We start from the raw sequence: 21,488 nt of genomic DNA on the forward strand, positions 1-21,488 counted from the left end.
TAAAGCAGCTTACTAGGATGGCTGAGATCTACCTAGGTGATTGAGTAGTTTCTTTATGTTAACGTAAAATACTCGAAAAATGTGTTATTTAGTTAGTACTTATGAATTATTAATATATCATTTAATTGTAGTATTGTATTTTGTCCTATAAATGGATTCTGTTGGACAATAAACGCTATTATTATTATTATTATTATTATTATAATAACTGCTTGTGTAGTCTAGTTTTCACAGTGATTCTAGGCAACCTATTTGGGTGGAGTTTTGACTTGTTCTTGAATGAATTCAGAATCCAGCAGCCCGCCGAAGTATTGGATTTTTTAATATAATTATTTGACAACCTTTTGTTGGCCAACCACCTAGAGCGGAGTTGAGCCGAAATACATTGATTTCGTATGTTCCGTTTTAAATTCGTTCAATCTCCACTCCATTACGGAGTGTGACCGGTTTAATCTTCGGACATATAGGTCCTAATGTTTCATTGAAACACACATATCACTCGGAGCTGGGGTTTGTACAAATTGTGTGTATAAACCTCAGGATTAACAGTTTGAGTGTTTTGCTATTATCTAATATTTAATAAAACTGTTGTTATATAAAATTTAATATATTTTTTTATATTTAGTGTTATAGGTCATATGGGACGACCAATGTCTAAAGCTGAAAGTCATTTCTCTGTGCCTCATTCACGAAGAGGACCGCCATCTATTCTTCGAACCGATTATCTCAATCAAGACGATGAATCTGGAACAACGTTTATGTTTCCACATTTACAGGTATATTTTGAAAAAACCATTCTAATAATATCAAAATAAATATAAAAAAATTGATCAAACTTTTTAAAAATAGATAATAGAATCATATTAATGCAAAAATCGATTTTTTTTCTCTACATCGAAAATAGATACAGCTTTTGAAGCTTTCTTCTGTTTTAGTTTTTTTACATTTCAATAGTTTTTTTATGTATGACTTCTCGCAATCATTCCCTGTAGTTCTTTTTACCTTGCAGGTCTTCTTTGTATCGGAATAACCCCTAATTCCTTTATCCTATCGCACCTTATTCCATAACTTTGTTTATCCAGCGTCCTCACAACAAAATCCTTCTTTTATTCTTCCTAACGATGTACCTAACATCTATATCTAAAGGAATAGATAAAAGAAATCAAACTAATTATTCAACTAATAATTACCTATTGGGAGAAAGGAATGGAGATATGTTGGTACTCTTCTATTAAAAAGAAAAACTTGTTATTAAAAATACATACCCAGAAGATTAAACAGGGTGAGTCATAACTATTGGGACATAGACTAAGGACAGGTAATTTGGACCAAAATATGGCCTTAATAAAATGTTGCTGAGAAAAAAGATACAAAGTGTTAAGTTAAAGTTAATTTTTGTTTTTCGTTTTTTGCTAATAGTTTCCCTGTATATTTATAAATTGCTATCAAAATTGGTACAGAGGCATAATCTTGGACAAGAAATAGTATTTTATTTACAATTTTACGTTTTGTCATAGAGGGCGCCACGTGGATCATTCCTAATGATCAAATTGAGTCTAAACTTTTTCTGATGAAACTTTTTAGTAATTTTTATTAGAAAATATGACGTAAACATTATTTTTACGTAAAATTGGTACTCTTGTTTAAACATGATAATTTCAACCGTTTTCGATAAAAACGCAGTCGAACTGCTTAGAGTCTTAAAAAAGGATTTCAAATATTATTTCATTTATGAAAAGTATGCTTTGGACTGTCAGATAATTGTTGTTGGTAACAGATAATTGTTGTTGGTAAATGTCATTTGTTCAGAGTAAATCATTTTTGATGTAACAGTGTAGTGTAATGTTGCATTTTTTAAAAGTAATCATTACTTTTTTTGATTGAAATGCCTCGTCACAATCATTTTACTAATGAAGAAATGCGAGATATGATTTGCGTATACGCACAAGAAAATTTTTGCGGTCGCTCGGCAGCCAGAAGGTATGGAATATTATACGCAAACAGAAGGCAACCAAATCACAAAACTTTTGCAAGATTATGTCGTAGTTTAGGTGAAAGTGGGTCATTTCACACTAAAAATCGGGGTGGTCGACCGAAACAAATCACACCTAATCAAGAGGATGAACTTTTGGTTCGAGTAGATGAAAATCCTGAAATAAGTTCACGACATCTATCAGCAGCAACAGGAGTAAGTCAGTCGTCTATTGTTAGAATTCTAAAAAAAGAGAACCTCCATCCTTATCACTTCACTCCTGTTCAAAATTTACTTCCAACAGATCTTCCACGACGGTTACAGTTTTGCCAACGTATTCTGAATAAACATCGCAATCACAGACACTTTATTAAGAATATTATGTTCACCGACGAAGCAACTTTTACCAGACGAGGGGTTTTTAATTGGCGAAATAGTCATTATTGGGAAGAAGAAAACCCGCATGCTATTATAGCTAGACATTCTCAGCATGAGTTTAAATTGAATATTTGGTGTGGCATTATAGGCGACCAACTACTAGGGCCTTATGTTCTTCCTCCGAATTTAAATGAAGATTCTTATTTATTCTTTTTGGAAAATACTCTTAGTGATATTTTAGATGATCTGTCACTGGATGTAAAAAAAAAATGTGGTTTATGCAGGATGGAGCGCCACCTCATCTTTCATTAGCTGTTAGAAATCATCTTAATGACGTATTTCCTCAACGATGGATTGGCAGAGGCAGTGATTTCTTATCAGAAACAAAAGAATGGGTTGTGAATTCGTTACTGCCAACTTAAAACGATAGAACGTTAGATCTTAATGATGATGCAAATAAAGATTTGCGAAAGCTTGGTTAACTAAAAAGAGTACTTCTTTGTCCTATCTTCCGCTGCACACCCAAATATTTGAGTTTTGTATATATATATATATATATATATATATATATATATATATATATATATATATAGTAAAACCTCCCTTAACCGAAACCTTTTTAACCGAAACATCGTTTAACCGAAACGGCTGACAGTTTCAATAATTTCGTTAATAAAAAGTAAATGTTTGTCGCAAAACGTAAACAATTCCGTTAATTTTACTCACCAATTGATGTCTATGTGTGTTGGGAAATTTATTTTATTCACTTTATTTTTAGAATGGTTTGAAAATGAATTCGTCTAAGTGTAAAATCCTTTTTAAAATCAAAAAACCTTCTCATCAAAGCATTGTTGCTTGTTGGCAATGCGCCCTCACCCTCAAAATCTACAAAATGGTGACAATTGTCAGATTTTTGCCACTGAATGTCACAAGCTTAATCCAGCCGTTAGACCAGGGAGTCATAGAGACATTCAAGAGACATTATAGAGAAGCATTCTTAAGACATCTGTTATTACAGGAGACGAATTAATCCAAAAATGTTCCCGAAATTCTCAAATCTTTAACAATAAAACATTTTTATTGATGAGCTGAGTCGTGGGCCAAGATCAAATCTTTAACTTTGGAAAAATGCTGGAACAAACTTTTTGATAAGATTTTGATTGACCATCCTGAAGAAGAAAATGGTAAGAAAACAACAAAAGAAATTAAACCTTTTATTAAAAATTTGCCGGGACATGTCGAAATTAACTAAGAAGAGATACGTGACTGGTTAGCAGCTGATGACTCAGAACGTGAATTCATCGACCAGGACATCATTGATATGGTTCTTTATCAAGACAACCTAAGCATATCAGATGACGAAGATGCCGACCCAAGAGGCAACAGGCTGCACAAGACCGTCGACGAGATTTTCAATGCTTTAGAGGAAAAAATTTTATACAGTAGGCCTAATTAGTTAGGGACACGACTAGATTCTTAATTTTTGTTGTCATTACATAAAGTTTTGTCCTTTTCAGATTGCTTTACGTTTCGTCGAACAATCGAATGAGGCAAACTCATGACGTTCTGCAAATTAACGATGGGGAGAGAGAGAAACATCGTTGTCAAACGAAAACGCAAAAAAAATAGCAGATTTCTTTAAAAGAGCATGTTATACTTGTTCATTTTCCTTAATTTTATTACTTTATTTTGAATTTACTTATTAGAAAACATTACGAAATCAACTCATAGTATTTTTTTAATACCAATACTTTGATCAAGAATATTATAAAAAACAATCTTATTTATTAACCGAAATTCTTGTTATCCGAAATGGCCTCCCCCCCAATTTTTTCGGTTAACGGAGGTTTTACTGTATATATATATATATATATATATATATATATATATATATATATATATATATATATATATATATATATATATATATATATATATATATAGGTTTTGTTTTATTGAAAGTTTTTAACGTTTCACTTTTATCGCAGGCGCATGGATTAGGCATATTCCCAACTTCCCAGTCTTGCACCAAATCTCGACAACACCTTCTTCTTAACGAAATCTCATTTGAAATTCGAGGAGGCGAAATAATGGCCATCATGACGACTTCTGAGGAAGAAGGTACCGCGTTGTTGGACATCATTGCTGGGTTCACGTCGCCAGCTTTAGGAACAATATTTTTGAATGGACATAGTGTTAGAGCACATACTTTGAAATCTAGAGTGGCGTACGTCCAAAATGACTTGAATTTATGTAAAGATATGACGGTTGTACAGACGTTAAGATTTCATTATGATCTTAAAAAACCTACAGAGAAATTAGGCTATTTAAAAATTGAATCTATGGATAGGGTAAGTATTTTTGTACTATTATATTTATTATCTCATTTAATTGCTGTGAATTCGTATGGTATTTTATTTTTACGTAAACTAAGAAGTATTTATTGATGAAATTATTGTAAATTTCTTCAATTTTAATCATGTATACAATTTTATCAAAAATTTTCAAAATCTTTACATGAAACTTGTCACTAGTGTTATAATTCATATACCAAAAGTATTTGGTCTAACAGTAGCCACCCAAATGAACAAGAACTTAGATCAAGTGATGGCTATCCATCTTCCTACCACCACACTGCACACATTTATTGCAGCCGATGAATCAAAATATTATTCAAAAAGCAAAGTCCTTTTACAAAAATAAATTGTTTATCCATATTATTGGATTATTGGGTATTATTATTATTATATGATAACAGGAATAATATTGCCGAATTCTACCAAAACTGTACTGATGGCCAAGAAATTATGACATGTTAGGTAGAACACGCTATAAATCATGCTAAAATTAGAAAAGCTTGTGGTCCAGATGATACATCGACTGAGTTGCTGAAACTAATAAAGGATAATAACATAAAAGTAGTAGTCATCATCATCAATGGCGCTACAACTCTTCGTGAGTCTTTGCCGCGTTTACTATTGCCTTCCATGTTTGTCGGTCCTGTGCCAGCAATTCCCATTGTCGCTCTCCCATTTTCTCTAGATCTGCTTTGACTGCATCTTTCATAAAAGCAGTAGTAATACTTTTTAATTCAATATATAACACCGGAGTGATTCCCACAGATTGGCCATCTTTGTCGCAATATCTAAAAAACACAATTCCAGCAAATGCTCAGAACATCGATTAATGAGCCACACCCTTAAAATATTCCTAAGAATACTTCAACACAGAATTAGACGCAAATGCGAAGAAGATCTCGAAGATACCCAATTTGGTTTTAGAAATGCTATGGGAACCAGGGAGGCATTTTTTGCGCTTAACATCCTATTACAAAAATGTAATGCAGTGACCAAAGAAAAGATGTATGTGCATGTTTCGTGAACTTCGAAAAGACATTCGATAAAGTATAGCATATAAAATTAATGCAAATACTGAAAAATATCGAAATAAATGACAAGCATACTCGTGTCATTAAAAATTTGTACTGGAATTGAACTGTTATCGTAAAACTTGGAGATAACTACACCGATGAAATCCCCATACAACGAGGAGTCAGACAAGGTTGCATTTTGTCGCCAACATTGTTCAATGTTTACTCGGACTAGTTATTTAAAAAGGCACTTGAGAGACAACCATATGGAATAAGAATCAACGGGGAAGTACTTAATGTGATTAGATATGCAGACGATATAGTAGTTCTGTCTGATAATATTGAAGGTCTCCAAATTCTGCTTGATCGTATTCACGAAGTAGGAGAGGAAAAGGGCAATAAAATAAACTCAAACAAAACTAAATTCTGAGTGTTTAGTCGTGACTCTCACCTCGATGGAATGCTTCAATTAAACGGAGTCTAAGTTGAGGTCCTGTGATAACGGACCAACTAAATCCAGACATTTCTATTAATTATTCGTCTATTTCGTTTTAGGGATATCGCTGTGCATTTGTCTGAGAGAAATAATCTGTACGGTTCAAGATGAAGAAGATCTGTGCTATATGCTCCGAAAATTAGAAAAGGAATAGACAAAAAATGGACTGGAAATAAATCTAGAAAAGACCGAATACTTAACAACAGAGCAAGAACCAGTAAAAAACTTGGAAATAGACAATAATAGGGAAATTAACGGCAGTGACAAATTCAAATATTTAGGATTCATACTCTCAAAAAATGGAACCACCGAGCAAGAGATAACCAGCAGATTAGCACAGACAAGAACATGTATTAAACAAATGAACGGGGTACTGTGGGATAGACAGATTACCAGAAATACAAAGAAGAGAATTTATAACACCTTAGTACGCAGTATAATGACCTATGGAGCAGAGAACTGGGAAATAAATAAACGAAACAGGTCCAAAATCACAGCAACTGAAATGGAGTTCATGAGAAGAAGCGTGACAAAAATGGATCGCATCAGAAATGAGGAGATAAAACGAAGAATGGCAGTGGAACAAGACATACTCAGCGACATCGAAGAAAAACGTTTAATTTGGTATGGACATGTGAGAAGAACAGATCATACAAGGTGGATAGCAAAAATTTCGGATTGGAGCCCAATAGGAACGAGGAAAAGAGGTAAACCCCGAAGATCATGGAGGGATGAAGTGGACGAGGCCATGGAAAGACGAGACCTTAGAGATGGAGAATGGCAGAACATAAAGGACTGGAGACGTTGGCTGAAAGAAGGAAGGCGGCGACAGCTGTAAAAATCCTTATATACATAGATAGATAGATATATATGTAAATAGGTAGAAATCTGATTTGTACTACTTACTTACTCTGGCGAAAATGTGTGGTACAAGGGTAATACCAGAGATTCTTAAAGAGTTAAATGTGCATTTTGCAATTTTTTTAACACAATGTTTGCTGCTAACAGAGCTTTACACAGGTCTTGATTGAACAAACATTTTTCATTTTTTTGATTCATCTTGATTTTGAAAATTTTGAAGATATGTATGAAAAGACTGCTGAATGGTCTGATGCAACTTTTTTAGCTTCAAATTTTTAAATATTGGTTGACTTGAAACTTTTTCTCACAGAAAATCAGTAAGCAGAAAAAAAATGTTCAAGCACCCAAACGAAATGAATTTTGATACGAACAGCTGAAGCACAAAAACGGAATTGTCTACAATTAATGAATTCTTGTATTTTGACTCTTTTCTCTATGTCCACCTTTATATAAGTAAAAGCAAATTTGTCCAATAAAAATACTCGTTCCTTAAAAATTTCTGTAGTGCGACACGATGCTTTTATCTGTCAGTTCCTCATTTAAGAAATGAAATGTGAAAGTCAATGTAATTTACTATTTTAGAACAGGCCTTGCAAAATATTTGGCTTTAACTCTTAAAAAAACACTTTATTCAAGCACCTTTTTGAAGGGTAGACATATATTGATTATATTTAAATACTTAAAAAAAAACACTAAACACGATGTATCGTTTACTTTAAACAAATATGAACTTGAAACTGACAAAATAATTAGATCCTAAAAAGTAGGAAGGTACCTATGACTTGCTACGCTAATAAAATAATATTTTTCTTAGCAAACCCATACCTATTTAATTAAGATAGTGTAGGGGATGTCCAGATAGATAATGAGCTTGTTCATATCCAAGTTATAATATTCCAGAGAGACATTTTAAACTTTTATTTAATTTATTTTTAAAATATTCAAAATAAATTGGATTTAGCCTAAATATAATCGGACACCTTCTGGTCTATATAGAACCAGATTAGTAAGATCCTACTGTATTTTCAGTTAAAGATAACTTACTTATAGTTGGCGTTGATTTTAACTAATACTAACTTCTAATTTTCAGATAAACGTTTTAATAGACGATCTAGGCTTAGAGCAAGTCCGAAACACAAAGGTATCTATGATGACAATCTCAGAGAGAAGAAGACTGAACGTAGCGTGTCACCTAATCCTTGACACGGACATCGTAATCTTAGACCAACCCACCAAAAGCATGGACATTTTCGATACCTTTTTTTTAGTCGAATATTTAAAGCAGTGGGCGAACGGTGGGGCAGGTAGTACTTTGGGGCGTATTGTGATATTGACGATGCATCCCCCCACGTACGAGATATTTACTATGCTGTCTAGAATTTTATTAGTATCGGCGGGTAGGACTATGTATAGTGGAAGACGACGGGACATGCTGCCATATTTTGCTTTAGTTGAGTATCCTTGTCCGGCGTTCAAAAATCCCTCAGATTACTACCGTAAGTTTGTCTTTTTTGTATATTTACATGTCAATGAAAATTTGAACTTATTATATAAGGCGGTGAAAGGTAAAGTGGTGTAAGTCATCTGAGCAGCATTTTGAGATACAAAAGGTTTTATTAGAAATATTGTAATGAAATCTATGTAACATTTATAAACATGCTTGTGTTATTTTTGTAGAAGAACATATGTAACTCTACTAACATTTTTGTAACAATAAAACTATGTTAAGGGTAGTTTTTAAGGGGTGAGATGACTTACACCACTTTTCCATTAAGAGTTTAAAGAGAATGTACAGAAAGCAAAACATGTTTATTGTTTTTACATTAGAAAATCAAAAATAAATTGACTAGTTTCTTCTATATAAGGAGGTGGTCCAGCTGCGTCATTGACTTCATCAGATGATATAAGATTTCTAAAATAAGAATGGTGGACTGGAGGAATGTATGGTAGTAAATCACACATTATATTCCGTTTTTTGGCTGGCATGACTGGTCGAGGTGCTGTGTACAGGCAATCCAGTTGAAAGATTTTTCAACAATGTTGGTCTTCCCTTCTGCTTGCTTCGAAGAATATTAATTTCTGAAAAGTAAAAATCTTCATTTAGTGTTTCTTTATAGAACAATGAAAATGGCTCATCTTTTTAACTCTAATCCACTGCATTTTTAACCATGACACTGATTGGTTATCTGTATTGGTTTTTCTTTTTGTAATTGATTTAGTGAGTTGTGTCAGATCTTTAAAGCCTTCTCTAAGCATTTTTTTAAAAAGGAGGGCTTTTTCCTTTCTACACCGAACTATGACTGTAAACCAATCTTCAAGCATATAAATCTGTTTACCTTCAGAGTGAGTTTCAATTGAACCAAAGACTAGTTTGGTAAGTAAGAGTGTCCGCTTATCATAAACTTGTGATCAACTATTTTAATACTATTATTTTCACTTTAAAGTAACTGTAACAAGGCCATGGTAAAATTCCAGTTCCTATTTTGGCCGGTGCAGCTGTTAATGTACAATATAAAATGTTCTGAATTGGCTGCACGTAATTCTATCTTTGTGACACAGACACTGATTTCCTGATATCCTCTCGAAGCTGTTATTTCATCCCATCCATACATGTGGAGAAATACACCTTGCTCCAACTGACTATGCAGGGAAAGATACAAGGAAAGAGAAGCATAGGGAGGCGTAGAATGTCATGGCTGCGCAACCTGAGAGAGTGGTACGGATGTACATCAAAATGAACTTTTCAGAGCAGCCGTCTCAAAAGTCCGAATAGCTATGTGATTGCCGACCTCCACCGCGGAGATGGCACTTGAAGAAGAAGATTCATGTATCTTAAGCCAGATGATCCCTATGGCAGCCCAAGTTGTAAATGTACAAATTACGTTTATATTATGCCATAGATGTGGTTAGTTTTGGGGAAGCTAGGGCTTTCTCTAGGTCAAAAGTGCCATAGTAAGAAAAAACGGCTCATAGTAAGAATCGTCAGTCTGGGCCTTTTCTGTATCATTTTTCATAGAAGTACGTGCAAGCTCGGCCTTTCTAAGATGAAATTCGTGTTCTACTTCAATTTATCTTTTGTCATTATCATGTGTTATTGCAGCTTTTTTTTTTGATTTGTAAGCATCACACTTAGAACACGTATCTTTTTGTGATACATGAAAATGAAGATTGTACTTATTATTAAATGTAGGCGATAAATATCACAAGAAATGGGGACAGGGCCTTGTTCCTGACAGTACCTAATGTAAAAGTGATACAGAAGGGTAACATTAAGGTCAGAAGATAAATACATACGATTGGGATTCTTATTCCTTAGTGCAATTGGTAAGATGGAAAATTTTCAATATGTTTCCCGACACAGTTCATATGTTCTTTAGATATTTTATTGGTTGGTATACCATAGCCTTGATTATCTGAACCAGGTGGTTCCGCTTGTTTTATCTTATGAACGGCCCGTGCCATTCGTCTATCAGATATCTGAAAAGTTCCAAGAAAGTATTTTTTACATACTTTCGTTGTTTCGCCTTATTTATGAATGAAATATTGGTTAGACACTGTCTTAGCAGGTCGTAACTGATGTCTAGGACGTTTTACTTTAGGTTTCTTTTGCTTGATCAAATCACAAATAAAAGCATTCTGTGAAATTGAAAAATTACAACCGCAAAATACTAAATAACTGCCTTAAGAATGAAGAAATAGTGGTGTAAGTCTGACTTGTACCACTATTCCCCTTACTACTGTAGAGATTTTGTTTGACTGTCAAGTTTGTGCTGCTATCTATGAGCAAATAGAAGAGGTATGGTTTACACCACTGTTGCTTCTGATAGATTTGAATATGCGCTTATCTCAGTTGTATAAAAAAATGCCTTACACCACTTTTCCTTTCACCTACTAAAGGTCAAAAGAAAAACCATGACTTTATTGTATCTAACTTGACCGGTTTTGAGCTCTACAATTTTAGCCCATCATCAGGTAACCGATAAAAGTTGCTTAACTACTAAAAAAAGGAAGCAGAAAAGCTATAGTTGTTATAGGTTGTTAAAGCATAAATTATGCCCAACTTGGAATATAGCGATATTTTCATTAATTACTATAATAATTTTAATACAAATTTAACTTTCCAGTTGATCTCGTGACTTTGGACGATCTCGCTGCGGAAGCTATGTTAGAATCATCACAACGAATTGAACAGCTGGCTGAGATATTTAGACAAAAACAGGAACCCTTAAGCGACCCAGGACCTCCTTCATCTTTGCCACTCACTGTACGAAACTGTAATTGTTTGGTAGCATCATTTGCTTTGTTTACGTAAGTATAAGTCTTCTGTTTACAAAGTACATTAATAATTAAAATTAATTATTAAAAAGAGCAAATTGGGAAAAAATAAATTAAAGAATTAGTTGCCATCTTTCAAGCATATTAAAATTGTTTTTTATATTACAGAAAATCCATGATTTACACGCAACCGGTGACCTTCCTTAGCTGGCTTACAGTAATAATCCTTTCAGCTAGTCTGTCCTTAATTCTTGGCGCCATATTTTGGGATATTCCTACCACTGATCCTCAACTTATATTAAACGACAGGTACGGTTACCACTACAGCGTCATGTGCATAGTACATTGGCCATTGTTACTGGCGATGACTGTCAACGAAGTTAGAAGAAATAGAAAGGTCATTGAGAGAGATATTAAAGATGGGCTGTATGGGAGAGTTACCTATATCATAACAAAAGTAAGTAGATTGCTAAAATATATATTTATATAAATGTACCTAAAAAAATGATGGATTTGCGACTGGGAACCTGGAATGTTCAAACCATGCTGCAGGCAGGCAAAATGCAAAGTATTGCACAGGAACTATTGAAGTACGAAGTAGACATAGCAGCTCTCCAAGAAATCAGATTTAAAGGGCATGGTTGCATAAATAAAAAAGAATACAGTATGTACTACTGTGGAGCAGAAAGACAAGGAGACTTTGAAGTGGGTTTTATCGTAAACCATAAATGCCGCAGGTCAGTATTGGGTTTTACTCCAGTTAATGAAAGAATATGCAAAATACGTCTAAGGGGAAAATTTCATAATGTTACAATTATTAATATCCATGCCCCAACAGAAGCAGCAGATGAACTAGTAACCGACCAATTCTATGACCAACTACAAGTAGAATGTGAAAACGCACCGAAGAGAGATGCAGTTATAGTTCTGGGTGATATGAACGCGAAGCTGGGAAAAGAGAAAATATATGCAGAATCCTTTGGTAAGCATAGTTTACATGATATTACCAGCAACAACGGTATGAGAGTGGCACAGTTGGCAATGGCAAACAAACTAAGAGTTGTTAGTACGTGTTTTCCTCATAAAAATATTCATAAAGGAACCTGGATGATACCTGGTACTAAAAAATTTAATCAAATTGATCACATATTAATATCTAAGCGGTGGGCAACCTCCGTAACAGATGTTAGAACATATAGAGGCGCAAATTGCGATTCGGACCATTTCTTGGTTATATCGAAGATAAAACAAAGAATATCAATGGTAAGAAAAGAGAAAGGCGCCAAACAAAGAAAATGGAATACATATATGTTTAAAAATCCTAAAAAGAAGAATGAGTACCAGCAGAAAATAAAAGTAATATTAAGTGAAAGAGGAGAACAAAACAACATTGAAGAAGAATGGAATATCATCAAAACGACAATTACAAATATGGCAAAGGAAACATTAGGTGAAACCTCAACCCAAAGAAACGAGGAATGGTTTGACCAAGATTGCCAACAAGTAATAAATAGCAAAAATATAGCTAGACAGAAATGTCTACAAAGGGATTCCCGATCGAATAGAAAGGCATATGAAGAACTCAGAAAAGATGCAAAGAAAATATGCAGAAGGAAAAAGAGAGAAATGTTGAATAGAAAAATACAACAAATTACAGATTATAATAATAGAAGAGAGGCTAGAAAATTTTACAAGGAAATCAAGCAATGCACCCAAGGATACATAACAAGATCAACAGTTTGCAAGGACAAAAATGGGGCAATTATCAGCGAGAAAGAGGAAATAATGAAAAGGTGGAAGGAGCATTTTCAAGAGCTGTTAAACCCAGAAAAAGAACAAAACGAAGATGAAGAGATAATTCACCACACAGCAGAACAACTAGTTGAGCAACCAACATTGGAAGAAACGATAAACGTCATAAAACATTTAAAAAATAACAAAGCACCTGGCACAGATGGAATAACTGCAGAACTGATAAAGAATGGTGGACATGCGCTATGGAGGCGTATCCATAAACTAATCGACCGCATATGGACACTAGAAGTCATCCCAGAAGATTGGAAAGTGGGAATCATACTTCCTATGTAAAAAGGGGGAGACAAACGACTCTGCAAAAATTATAGGGGCATAACAGTTTTAAATGTCATCTACAAGATATTATCAGGAATTATATATAGCCGCCTGGAATCGTTTTCGGAGGAGATTATTGGTGAATACCAATGTGGCTTCAGACCAAAGAGGTCAACTATTGACCAAATACATATGTTAAGAGGTATACATGAAAAATGTGTTGAACATAACATACCTATTTACAACTTGTATATCGATTTCAAACAGGCGTTTGATGGAGTAGATCGACAAAAGATGTTAAAGCAACTATCTATGTTAGGGATACCCAATAAGTTGGTTAAACTTATACGAATGACTCTGGAGGGTTCCAAAGCTATGGTGAAAATAGATGGAGATATGACGCAGGCCTTTGATATTGAAAATGGAGTTAGACAAGAGGATGCCTTATCAACAACACTTTTTAATCTAACTTTAGAAGCTGTTGTTAGAAAACTGGATATAAACGGCTGTATTAATACAAGATCTATGCAAATATGCGCATATGCGGATGATGTTGCCATAATAAGCCGCAACAAAAGTGTATTAAGCGAAAAAGTTATAGAACTGAAACGAGAAGCTGCTACGTTTGGTCTATATATAAATGAAAGCAAAACAAAATATATGGAGTGCACAAAATCGAATGAACATGAGAATCTGAAGGTAGACAACCATACCTACAAATATGCCTCCACTTTTCCCTACCTAGGCTCAATAATAAATGACAACAACAACATCAGTCAAGAAATACAAGCACGGATTCTTAGCGGTAATAAGTGCTTTTATGCATACAAAGACTTAATGAAAAGTAAGTTACTGAATCGTGAGTCTAAGCTGAGAATCTACAAAACAGTAATTAGACCAGTGGTCACATATGGATGTGAAACGTGGACCCTCTCAACCACTGTTGAAAATCAACTGAGAATATTTGAGCGCAAAATACTAAGGAAGATATTTGGACCAACCCAATGCAGCGATGGTTCGTGGAGAATTAAAATGAATCACGAGCTGGATGAACTAATGCAGAGCGCAGATATTGTCAGATTTGTAAAGTCACAAAGACTAAACTGGCTTGGTCACCTAGAAAGAATGCCAGATAATCGAGCTGTAAAAGTAGTCCAGAGATGGAAGCCCCAAGGAAACAGAACAAGAGGAAGGCCCCGTAAAAGATGGATAGACGACGTAGAGAGGGATCTTAAAACCATGAACATCAGGCAGTGGCTAAGGAAAGTATCCGACAGGGCAGAATGGAAGAACATTGTTAAGCAGTCCAAGACTCACAAAGGGTTGTAGCGCCATTAGAAGAAGAAGAAGAAGACCTAAAAAAACATATAAATGTATTACTCTTCAAGACTACGATTGACTTTCGAAATTTTGCCCATTATTGCAGAGAGACAGACAAAGTATTCATAGAGAAAGAAACGAATGAAAGCCGAGACTTGGCTACGTGATTTTTAAACATAGTTTATAGGTCGAGTTTACTTCTCCTACTAAAATAATTTCGATGGCAATTGTAGGATTTTTAAAGTTATTTCTAGTTTTATCATATATATTTACATTGTGTTCTTATAATTTTTTATCTTGACTATTTTTATTAGTAATTTTTTGTTTTTGTACTATTTGCAGTCCATCATCAATTTATTTCCATCACTGTTTGTATGGCTGATCTATGTAGTGCCTAGTTACTCTATGACCGGTTTATATATGCAGCATTTGAATAATTATGACGGCTTCTATATTTATATAGGTAAGATTTTTAATACTTATGCAACAATTGTAGTTTTCTTCCGAAATATGCGAAGGAATTGCCACATTTTGACTACCATTGACTTTTTCAGCGGTAATTAAAATGTTTGTAACTTTAACTGTCTGTAAGCAAACAAAGTGATGCTTCTATACCTATATGACATTTTTTTTCAGGAGTAATGTTATTATATCTTAGCTGTATTCAAATATTTTTGATGGCGTTTATATACACAATCCCTTTGAGCAATACTGCCACAATATTCAGCGGTACAGCACTCTCAGCATTCTTCCTAACTGCTGGTTACTCATTGCACCTCAAAGATATTCCTACATATTTACAATGGATTGAAAAAATAAGCCCGAGCGAGTGGCTTATACCATATTTACTAAACAGGGAACTTTCTGCAGAAGCCATACAGAGTTTGCAGGGCGCAATAACGACACTTTGCAGAAATAAACAGGTAACACGGTTTAATATACGCACCTCTAATAATAAAGTGGCATAACTCAAAAAATACGATTTTGCAGAAAACGCAAAAAACGTTTCTATAATTACGGTTATCTCTTTTGTATCGTTGTTAGTGCCGAACTTATAATACTTCTGAGACAATATATTTCACTGAAAGGTAGTTTTCAGTGTAATCTGTGCAAATTTCGTGTAATGTAATACTTTTATTATAATTGAAATTTTGATATTTTTAGTAAAAAAAAACTTGTGTCACTTTAGTACCAAAATTTGTTTTAATATGAAAGTATTATTAACAAATGTGCCAATTTATGATTGAAAGTAAAGCTACAACATAAGGACGGTTTCGAAGTTGGGTGTGTACATGTGCTTTTTGTGTCGTCATGTTGTTTATTGTTTTCTTTGAAGACAATGTTCAGATTATCCTAAATATTCGAACACAGCTGCAAAATGGAATTCTTAATACTAAAAACGTGAAAGTGTTTTGCTACTAACAATAATTTTTGAATCTTCTAATTCAGTAAATATTTTGTTCTTATTCGTGCTATGCTCCGAATCATTAGTTTTCGGTATTGAAATCATGTTGGTAATGAGCTTTCCTCTCCCTAGCACGGTATTTGCATCCATGATAACTTTTAAATTGATTAATTTCTTAAAAACTCTACAACAGAGATTTTTATCAAAATAATTCAAACAGACTATCTAAATATTTGATGATAAACTGACATAATTCATAGAAGTTCTACTAAATTTAAAGGATTTTGAGCAATAAAATGATACAACTATGAATATCACTGTTTATAATTAAAAAAAATAAGTACCTTAAGTTTAAGTAATAAACTGACACAATCCTGAATATTTCAACGATCGACGATGTTCTTCCTTTAGCTGCTGAAGTGACACTAAAACCGGTCAGTTTATGACTGAACCGCCAAAATTGTACAGTGCAGTACTAAACTGACCCAAGCAGAAATCTACCCACAGGGGTGTTCGATTTCAACATGTGTTAGCATTAAATCGATAGAGGGCACTATGTTCGGTGGTTTTATGATTAAACTCAAAATTTAAGAATTTTGAGTTGTGCCATTTTATTATTAAAGGGGAGATAAGTTAAACGTGATTTTTGTGATTTCGGTCTTCATACATTGATCTCTTTTTTAAATAGTGCTTTAATAAAACCATAACACTTTATTCCAGATACAACACCAGGATATTATAGTCCAACTGCCATGTCCACCACCAAATGGAACAAATAGTCTAAAGAGCTTTGGTTACTTAAAGTCTGACAACTTAACTTACGACTATGATAACCCAGTTATAGCAATGGGCGTATTTTACTGCATATTCTTCGTTATTTCTTGCTTGATGTTCGCTCTAAATTTGTGCAGAAGCAGAAGAAGACGTAGACAGGATGCAAAGAATGATGCAAATAAACCGTGAAATTAATCTGTTGACATAAAACATGAATTTTAACTAAAGAAGTTGTAAAGGAGATTACGAAGCTATAGAAGATGAACGACATTACAATAAAACACAAAGTTGTAGTGTCAATGCTATGAGAAGAAATAAAGCTATGAGTTTGTTTGAAAAATATTAAAACATTGTTATAGATATATGTGACAATAACTATATAACGTGGAGTAGCTTTATATCATGAAATAACATAAATTATTATTTAAATAATGCCGTTTTTAATCAAAGTTAGCTAGCTATAAAAATTGCCGTTAAAACAGTTAGCGCCAATTCATCAGTCAAACATTGCGCCAAATTAACGGTGCTAAAAACACCGCTCCAATATGAATGCACCAAATAAATGACGCCGCAGTAGATGAACCACTTTAGAACCCTTATATTCTCAGCCGTTAGAAATGCGCGGCATTTAAGAAGCATATGCGCGCCAATTGAATGGCCGCTCCGAATAAGGTTGTAACCCACAAAATCATGTTTCGGCAGTAAACATTTTGTTCGTTTGTAATTAAATTTAAGATCAATAATGTACTTTTTATTATTGGATAAGGAAAACAAATTTATGAGAGGATAATATAGCATACACTTTTATATATAAAAAACAAGGCTATATACGGCGATAGAAAATCAGTTTAGTGGAACAAGGTAGTAACATCACGGAAATTGATCAAAATGCGTTGGTTACAACCTTTTAACATATTGTGTGGAAACGTAAGGAAATAAGACAAATATGACTGCTTGTTAAGAAAATGATATTTATTTATCAAGGAACACTTATACCTATATTTGTTTATACTTACTTACTACTAACTAGCCAACGCCCACCCTTGGCATGTTAGCCATTTGGTGGCGCGCTGACCAGTATAGACGAGCCGTTTCTCGTAGGCGATCTTCATCTTCCTCGGGTCAGCCTGTTTTCAGGGCTGGGCACTCTGGAAGGTGAGCAGCATCCATCTGGGGCTGATCACATAGTGGACAGTTGTCATTTTCGCGGACGCCGATGCGATGTAGATGGGAGGCCAGGTAGTCATGCCCCGTAGTTGTTCTGAACACGGCTACACTAATGGGTCTCGGCAAGTTGCGAGGGATTGGTGACTCTATTAGGTGGGCCCAAGATTTTCCAGCACCGGCTTGTATTTGCTGCTCTTTTATCTTCTCTTTGATTCCTCTTCTCATGGTAGACTTTGCTGATGTGTATGATTAGAAGCTAGGGGGCTGTGGAAGAGTAGTGCCTTCTTTTGCAAGTTCATCCGCCGCTTCATTTCCTTCAACACCGACATGACTTGGGATCCATTGTAGAGTAATCAGCCACCCTTTTTCCATCAAGTTTGATAGTTGGACGCGGCAAGATATTGTTTTGGCACAGTCGGTGTATCGATTTGTCGACAGGGCGAGGATTGCGGCTTGGCAGTCGATGAAGAAGGCAACTCTTTGGGGGTGTTGGAAATTCTCAAAATTTTTTGCAGCTTCGTGTATAGCAGCAATTTCGCCGTCGTAGTTGGTGAGAGGGGCACCCACAGCTATAGAGCCTTTGAAGAACGTTGAGACATATCCTGCTCTTGTTCTTCCTGAGTCCGGCATCGAGGATCCATCGCAGTAGATGTGGAGCCACTCATGTGCTGGGTACTTGGTGTGTATCGTCTCTAGGGCGGCTTTCCTTAGGGCAATGTCTGACGATAAGTGCTTCGGGTCGTTATGGTTGTCAAGCAGTAATTCTGTGTTTGGTAGACAGCGGGCCAGTGTGGTTTGCGCTGGGAAGGGGGCGGCTTCCGACAGGACAATGTGGTATTTTTCCATGATTTGGTTTGCTACTGTAAGCGGAGTGGTTTGTGTTTTAAGACGTAAGGCTGCTTGTCTATATTCGTCCCATTTTTGTGGAAGTATTCGTCTTTGCCTTTCCCATAAGATTAACGCGTGTTGCTCTCTGCTGCATTGTATTGGTTCAATACCGGTCTGGGCTTCCATTGATGTAATGGGTGTTGATTTTGGAGCACCGGTGATGACGCGAAGGGCAGTATTCTGGGCGATTTCAAGCTTGGAGGTGGTGTTTGTACTCGCAGTTATTGTAGCTTCACTCCCCTATTCTAATATCGGCCGGACATAGGTTTTGTATGTTGCTACCAGGACATCTTGCGTGGCGCCCCACTTTGTTGCTGTGAGACGTTTGAGTAGTCGACATCTTTTTGTGGCTTTCTCTGTAATGTCGTCGATTTGAGGTTTCCACGTCATTTTCTTATCTATGTACACCCCCAAGTATTTTGTTACGTCCTGTCTTTCTAGATCAACTCCTTTATACGTCAGCTTGTCAGCAGTCTGTTTTGTTGAAAGGCTAAGTACTTGATATACGGTTTTGGTTGTACTGACTGTTAGGCAGTTTTTATCCGCCCATTTTTCTAGATTTTTCAGAGCCTGGTTCATTACTCCCTCGAGCACTCTCAGACTGCTACTTGATGCCCATATTAGGAGGTCATCAGCATACAGGAGGGCTTCCACACCAGGTGTCTTTCTAATCATTTCAAGCACATCGTTTATCATTAAGTTGAACAATTGACAGCTGATGACAGCTCCTTGTGGCAGCCCTTGTCTTTGCAGTCTGAATTTGAAACAGTGGTTGTGAAATTTGACTCTCTGATACCTTTCCCCGAGATAGGATTTTATCCAATTAAATAGTTGGTTTATATTTGTTTATATAAACCTACATTATTAACAAAGATAATAAAAAATTATTTTTAATTTTCCATTGAAATAAGGTTTAAATAAAATTCCCTATATTCTGGATTAGGAATATAAGCACACATATCCAATAAGTTATTTTCTTTCTTTCTTTACTGGAAAAGGACTCTTATACAACATAGGAAGACTTTCAATTGGAATGGCAACTAGTGGCAAAAAAAGATTTTTAAGTCCTTGCTTGATTATAACATGAATATTGACGTTGATAGAATATGTTAAAATATTTTAGCGTCGGGCAGAACAGTACCTTCTGTAGATCTGTACATAGAACAATAATATTGGGATTATTTTGAGCTAATTCTATATCCTCGTTTAAGGTAGCATATGCCTGTTCTGCTTTTGCGTGGTGTAGCTTGCTTTCGATTTGAAGTCTCTGAATTTCGGCCTTAGATTTGGCACATACAAGCTCAACATAAAACTTATCGCATCTAGCGCAGGTGTCCGATCTAGGTGTGCCAAATCTCAAGTTGAAGTCAGAATTAAATATGTATCGATAGAGATTTTCACTGCAACGAAAATTGGGAAATTTTGCCTTAAAAAGTAGATACAGTTTGTTTATGGATAAATCTGGATGCAAAATAAGCTTTTATGTGTTATTTCTGGAATAGTGGATCACTTCTTTTGGAAAATTTAGTTTTCCATATCTATTCATTCTATTTTTATGTTTTCCTCTTTGATCAGACAATGTTTGATTAAGCTTAATTTTTTCTTGCAATTTTTGGATACGTCTGGGCTAAACTTATAATATTAACTATCAAAAGACAAAAACTTGAGTACTTACGACATGTGATGAGAGGGCAAAAATACGCATTATTACAACTTATTATGCAAGGCAAAATCCGAGGAAAGCGAAATGTGGGAAGACGAAGAATATCCTCGCTTAAGAACTTAAGGGAATGGTTTGAATGCAGTAGTGCAGAACTTTTTAGAGCAGCAGTCAACAGATTCCGCATAGCTATGATAATTTCCAACCTTCGATAGAAGATGGAACTTAAAGTAGAAGAAGGGCTAAACTTTTAATATGGAACATAGAGTTTTTTAACATACACGTATATTTGTGCTTGCAACAGGCAATGTATAATTAAACGAACAGTTTCGTCGTGATTCACCTTCAGGAACATGGCGTCTTTTCACATCTACTAAATCCATATATTGGCGTAACAATATTGTTTGTCTATCGTAGCTAACACTGTAGAATTGTTTAAAAAGCAATTGTTTTTCCTCCAAGTCCGTCACACCCATACTTACAACGATAAGTTCAAGCCTGCAACAAAAAAACGCGTTGAAGCAAAACACAGTTGCCAACAAAATTTCAGTTTACTTATTTTTGTATTAAAATTTATTTTTTTATAGATAATTAAAATATAAACGTTGCTTTCAATTAGGATTAAACACATTTTCGTGCCAGCGTTTTAATAATGTATAATTTGACACGCTCCAGTAGTGTTAAACATATTTAAAAAATGACCAATATTAACCTTGTTAAAATAATTTATATATAAAGCTATTTAGTTACTTAAACATCAGGAAATAAATACAATAATCTGTACCTACGTTTACTGGAAGTACTTTTTCAGGAACTACAGTATTTTTTCTGGAAACATATTGCTTTCCAGTG

The 21,488-nt window shown here is 34.8% G+C and overlaps 1 protein-coding gene across 1 annotated transcript in view; it reads left to right on the top strand.

Annotated features, from left to right (window-relative positions):
• The window catches only part of LOC140451471 (ATP-binding cassette sub-family G member 8), a 102,511-nt gene extending 81,421 nt beyond the window's left edge, over positions 1-21,090 (top strand). Inside the window, exons 7-14 of the mRNA XM_072545293.1 lie at positions 626-776; positions 4,339-4,701; positions 8,168-8,573; positions 11,202-11,385; positions 11,521-11,809; positions 15,085-15,205; positions 15,379-15,665; positions 16,868-21,090. Coding sequence (XP_072401394.1) covers positions 626-776; positions 4,339-4,701; positions 8,168-8,573; positions 11,202-11,385; positions 11,521-11,809; positions 15,085-15,205; positions 15,379-15,665; positions 16,868-17,110 — 2,044 coding nt within the window. The 3' untranslated portion in view covers positions 17,111-21,090. The remainder of the gene's footprint in view (positions 1-625; positions 777-4,338; positions 4,702-8,167; positions 8,574-11,201; positions 11,386-11,520; positions 11,810-15,084; positions 15,206-15,378; positions 15,666-16,867) is intronic.
• The last annotated feature ends 398 nt before the right edge of the window (positions 21,091-21,488 follow it).

This window comes from Diabrotica undecimpunctata, chromosome 9 (genome assembly GCF_040954645.1).
Source record: "Diabrotica undecimpunctata isolate CICGRU chromosome 9, icDiaUnde3, whole genome shotgun sequence".
Lineage (NCBI taxonomy): Eukaryota > Metazoa > Arthropoda > Insecta > Coleoptera > Chrysomelidae > Diabrotica > Diabrotica undecimpunctata.